Source organism: Corylus avellana, chromosome ca2, assembly GCF_901000735.1.
Source record: "Corylus avellana chromosome ca2, CavTom2PMs-1.0".
NCBI classification, from domain to species: domain Eukaryota; kingdom Viridiplantae; phylum Streptophyta; class Magnoliopsida; order Fagales; family Betulaceae; genus Corylus; species Corylus avellana.
In genome coordinates this window covers 50,579,377-50,584,568 of record NC_081542.1, presented here as the reverse complement: position 1 = coordinate 50,584,568, position 5,192 = coordinate 50,579,377, and the positions used below count along the sequence as shown (strand labels likewise).

The 5,192-nt window shown below is 40.0% G+C and overlaps 1 protein-coding gene across 1 annotated transcript; it reads left to right on the top strand.

Annotated features, from left to right (window-relative positions):
- On the top strand, positions 1–3,305 carry LOC132170734 (phosphoglycolate phosphatase 2). The gene is made up of 11 exons (XM_059581821.1): positions 1–165; positions 272–339; positions 424–516; positions 614–685; positions 1,065–1,136; positions 1,403–1,462; positions 1,553–1,605; positions 2,268–2,365; positions 2,460–2,559; positions 2,906–3,009; positions 3,126–3,305. Exons 1-11 carry the CDS (start codon positions 72–74, stop codon positions 3,224–3,226), a joined length of 915 nt encoding a protein of 304 aa, XP_059437804.1. The 5' UTR covers positions 1–71; the 3' UTR covers positions 3,227–3,305.
- Positions 3,306–5,192: the final 1,887 nt, after the last annotated feature.

Here is a 5,192-nt window from a genome sequence, read left to right as displayed (position 1 = left end):
ACGCCTAGACTTAAAGCCAATTGTACAGTAAAGACTGTAAAGGCATCTGCAGCTTACACTTTTCGAACGCAATGGACGTCGCAAGAGGAGCCACTCAGCTTCTCTCTTCCCAGAACGTCGGAGATCTTGTCGATTCCGTCGAAGCTTTTCTCTTCGACTGCGACGGTCTCATTCATTTTTACTTCTCCACTATTTTTGTTCTTTCAATTCTAATCTCGATAATCTTGTTGTATATAATTAGTACGAATGATCTGGGTTTTTTTATACACAGGTGTGATTTGGAAGGGTGATGCACTTATTGATGGCGTCCCGCAGACATTGGATATGCTTCGCTCCAAGGCACGCTCTCACTCTCTCTTTCTTCCCTTTTTTTTTGGTTCGAAATGTTCGAAGTTCTTATTAATTCCCTAATACATATTTCAGGGAAAGAAGTTGGTGTTTGTGACCAATAATTCCACAAAATCAAGGAGGCAATACGCTAAGAAATTTCATTCCTTGGGAATTTCTGTCAATGAGGTTTTTCTCTCAATCCCAATTCCAGTAGACTTTTTTCAGAAACAATTATGAGTAGTACTTTCTAAATGCTGATTCTCTCCCATCTTTGTTTTTGTAGGACGAGATATTCTGCTCATCCTTTGCGGCTGCTATGTTCTTGAAGGTCAATAATTTTCCAAGAGAAAAAAAGGTTCATTCTGCTTCTATTCACACATTTTCTTTTAATTTTTGAATTTCCATTTACCTGAAATGGAAAATACAAGTCTTTTTTGTTTAATTTCCTAGAGAATTAGAAGAAGATAATGCTAATTAACTACTAAGAAAGAAAAACTTGACACACAAAAATGCATTTTTAGAGGTACCACTGTCCTCTAGTTGGAAGTGGTTATGCATTGAGATATGGTTCGTTGTTTAGAGTCACACATTTGGTGGGTCTAATAACTAGTTTTTCTCTATTCATGACTTATTTGTTAGTCCACAAATTGAATGTTCTATCGCTGGTGAATTTGCCCTTGTTGTGTGTCATTGGTAGTTTGTGATTGTCCTCACAAGTTTGTTCCTTTTCGCAGGTTTATGTGATAGGTGAGGAAGGTATATTGGAAGAGTTGGAGCTTGCTGGATTTACTGGTCTTGGTGGCCCGGTAATTTATTCATTTCCATTTTCAAAATTAAGTTTATTAGCTTGTAGATAAGATATAAATCTCATATACTCAAGTGCATTTTCAGTCTTTATTTCTCAACTTTTCATGAATGGCGTCAACAGTTTTTGTGGTCAAATTAAGGACGGTCCGTAGTTCTGGCATTCCCAACTGGCTGGGTTGCCTGGTTACGTTCGTGCCATTAGGGCAGAAACCCTGGAGTTTTAAGCTCTTGCCATAGGTATGCTAATGAAAGCAAATTATTGCAGGAGGATGGCAAAAAGACAGTACAGCTGAAACCAAATTGCCTCTTTGAACATGAAAAGACTGTAATGTATCAGATTGATTCTAATTTCTTTGAGAATTTTACTTTGTGTTGTTTGCTTGCTATTGAAATGCTGCAGAACTCCTATTCCCAGGTTGGAGCTGTAGTTGTTGGACTAGATCAGTATATTAACTATTACAAGCTTCAGTAAGAAAGTCTAAATACCTTGTTTCCCTCTCCCCTATGTAATGTCTGCTACCTGTTGACTTTTATAGTTTCAATTGTGTGCCTTAAGGAATCCCTTGAATACAAACCACTTAAACGTGTGACATTCTTGTCTGATGTGGGCTGCCAATGGGATTTCTAGACCTCTATAAACTTTGTTGACTCTTTGAAAGAAGTTATCAAAACATTCTAAAGGAAATATATACATGTTCCAGAAGAGATTGTCTTGATTTAATCTTTTGATGCTCAACTTGTCATGGCTTCTACCTCAATAATTTCTCATGTTAGTAGCTATTAAGTCTTTACTGTATATTTTCTTCACCTAGCTTTCTTAGCCCATTTTCATTTGTTTTTTGTTTCTCTGTTGGATTAACTCAAAACCAAAGGCTTGTTGACCTTTGCAAAGGTTACAACCAACATTGCATTCAGGATCTCAGGTGCTCAACGTAATTCAGGAGGGAACTTCTCTGTATAGAGAATTTATTAGTATCGTGGTCATTTTTTCTACTATAAGCATTTTGACCTCGGGACTTCTAAAATGCAATGCTAATTGCTGTGTTATATATTTAAAATTTCATATAACGAGCTGTTTACTGCTTTGTTTTTGCTGATTTGTCTAAAACGTTCAAGCTTTCTACTGGCAGATATGGAACCCTTTGCATTCGTGAGAATCCTGGATGCCTTTTCATTGCTACTAATCGCGATGCAGTCGGACATATGACTGATTTGCAAGAGTGGCCTGGTTTCTTTTTCACTTTCAATCTTTCACTTTAAGAAAGTTCACTTAGTGAGCAACTTTGACAGTTTTCCTCATAATGTTTCAATTTGAATTTCAGGTGCAGGGTGTATGGTGGCTGCTATTTGTGGATCAACCCAGAAGGAGCCTATTGTAGTTGGAAAGCCGTCCCCCTTTTTAATGGACTTCTTAGTACAAAAGTTAGCATTCTGATTGGAATCATTGTATAAATTACAATCATGTAAATTCAGGCACATAATCTACAATACAACTCATCTTTTTACTGAAATCACATGCTTTAATCAGAAACTTATAGTTACTACAAAAAAATAAATAAAATAAATGTGTAATCAATTGGGAGTCATGTAATTTAATAGCCAAAGTGAAATTGGAGCAGATAAACTGAAAGGTTGTAGAATACATGTAGACTACAGAGAGTAAAAGACAGGTATAGCATAACGATAGATTCTGTTGACATAATTAATTACACTTTTGTTATTGGATTTGATTTCAAATTTATTTACTTGTAATTTTTTTTTTCTGCAGATTTCAAGTCAGTTGCTCCAAAATGTGTATGGTGGGTGATAGATTAGATACTGATATCTTATTTGGACAGAATGCTGGATGCAAAACTCTTCTTGTACTTTCAGGTAGCACAGCCCTCTTCTTTGTATGATCAATCAAGAGTAGCTTTAAGTTGTTAACTTTGAGGGGCTACTAGTGATCCATGAATTTGCTGAGGCTCATGAAACTGTTGTGATTGCAGGAGTAACAAGTCAACCTACTCTTCTAGACCCTTCAAATAACATCAAACCAGATTATTACACAAACAAAGTTGCTGACATTTTGGGACTACTGGAACCATAACCCAACATTCTTTCGGCCCATGTGTTTATGCTGGTGGCAATTATTAATATGGTGCTGACTGGCATTAATTATCTTATTATCTTATGTACTAGATGGGTTTTCGTACTCTAATGGTTGGAGACCACAGTAATAGCTATGCACTCTTTTTTTTTTGAGAATAACTAGTGTCTTGTATTTATGTTGAAAAAGGCAAAGCAGAAATGTCTGCTTGCAAATAGTCACGTATACATTCTGGCGGGTCATACAGCCACACCTTATTCATACAATGCACTATAGCTGAGCTTGCTAAAAGGTGAGCCACCTTGTTAGCCTCTCTCCGGGTATAACGCATCTCCCAGGCTGGGATAGCCCGTAACTTGGAGCAAATATCTGCTGTGATGTGTCCCTTTGCACTGTCGTCTGGTCCTCCGAAATTCACTGCTTCAACGATATTCTTAGCATCACCCTCAAAATGAACCTGTGAAAAGCCCATTTCAACGCTCAACTGGACTGCCATCAAGGCAGCCATGCCTTCCGCTGCAGTGGGATCTAAGCACCCTTCACGTACCTGGCTCCTGGCAGCCCACATAGCTCCATGGTGATCCCGGATAATTACACCTAGTCCCACACACCCCTTGTTTCTGTCTACTCCGGCATCCCAGTTAGCTTTAAACCAACCCTGCGGGGGTGCCTTCCATTTCTGCACTGGGGAGACACAGTTGAGTTCCCGGGCTGTCTTCCCCTCCCCCAGTAAAGACCCAAACACCTCCGTTGCCTGATTTGCTTGCTGGATAATATTGTTAGGATGGGTAAAAGAGCCACCATGGATAACTTCATTACGCCGGAACCAAATACGTCTAGCTATGTTCACGAATTTTGCAAATTCCAGCTGGTTACATTTGTGAAACAGCCCCTCAACCACCTGTAGAAATTCCGGCCCTTCATACGAGCTTTTTTGGAAGATAATGCCCCCTGCACTCCAGACATCACGTGCTGCTGGGCACTGCCACAAAGTGTGAAAAATGGTTTCAGGTTCCCTTTCGCAAATCGGGCATGTTGGATCCGTAAGAATCTTCCGATCACAAAGCTTGGTTCTAGTGGGTAATGTATTATGGCATGCCCGCCAAAGAAAATGCTTTTCAGCATTTGGTATTGTGAGCTGCCAAATGGACTGCCAGATTGGCCTATTTCGGACATTTGAGGACCCTTCCGCTTGGAGCGCCATATCCCGCTCCTTTTGTAAGTGGTAGGCGCTCCTCACCGTAAAAACCCCCTTGGTCGTGCCCCTCCATATAAGGGTATCCTCTTGGTCCGTAGAGCTGACAGGGAGCGATAGGATAGCATCCATCTCTTCTCTCGAGAATAATTGTTCCAACAAGGAGGAATTCCACCATTTGGTATCATTGTCAATTAGTGCACTCACGGTAGAGTCAGGGTCAATAACACTTGGGGGAGAGAGCACTCTATATGTAGTTGGGGACTTAACCCATTTATCTTTCCAAATCCGTATTGATTGCCCATTCCCGACTCTCCATATCAATCCCTCATTGACAAGATCACTAGAATTTTGGATACTCCTCCAAGCAAAAGACGGTTTTTTCCCACAAGGTGCATCAAGGACCGAGCACTCCGGATAGTATTTCGCTTTCATAATCTTTGCGATTAAACTGTCTGGATATTTCCATAGCCGCCAAATTTGCTTGGCCAAGAGAGCTTTGTTAAAGCTAACAATGTCTCGAAAGCCTAGGCCCCCCTGAGCCTTGGACAAACTCATCTTGCTCCAACTCATCCAGTGAATCTTGTTCTCCTTCTCTTTATGACCCCAGAAAAACTTCGTCATTAGGGAATTGATCTCTAAGCAAAGCACCTTAGGAAGCTTGAAGATACTCATACAATAGGTGGGTATTGCTTGAATAACCGCCTTCAATAAAATTTCTTTCCCGGCTTGGGACAAGAAATTAAGCTTCCAATCTTGGAGACGCTTCCA

What these genes read in the sequence shown, in the direction of transcription:
- LOC132170734 (XM_059581821.1), top strand. Translation starts at nt 72, where the DNA reads ATGGACGTCGCAAGAGGAGCCACTCAGCTTCTCTCTTCCCAGAACGTC. An exon ending in TTTTCTCTTCGACTGCGACG is followed by an intron (nt 166 to 271) that starts GTCTCATTCATT and finishes TTTTATACACAG; the next exon opens with GTGTGATTTGGAAGGGTGAT. An exon ending in TGATTTGCAAGAGTGGCCTG is followed by an intron (nt 2,366 to 2,459) that starts GTTTCTTTTTCA and finishes TTTGAATTTCAG; the next exon opens with GTGCAGGGTGTATGGTGGCT.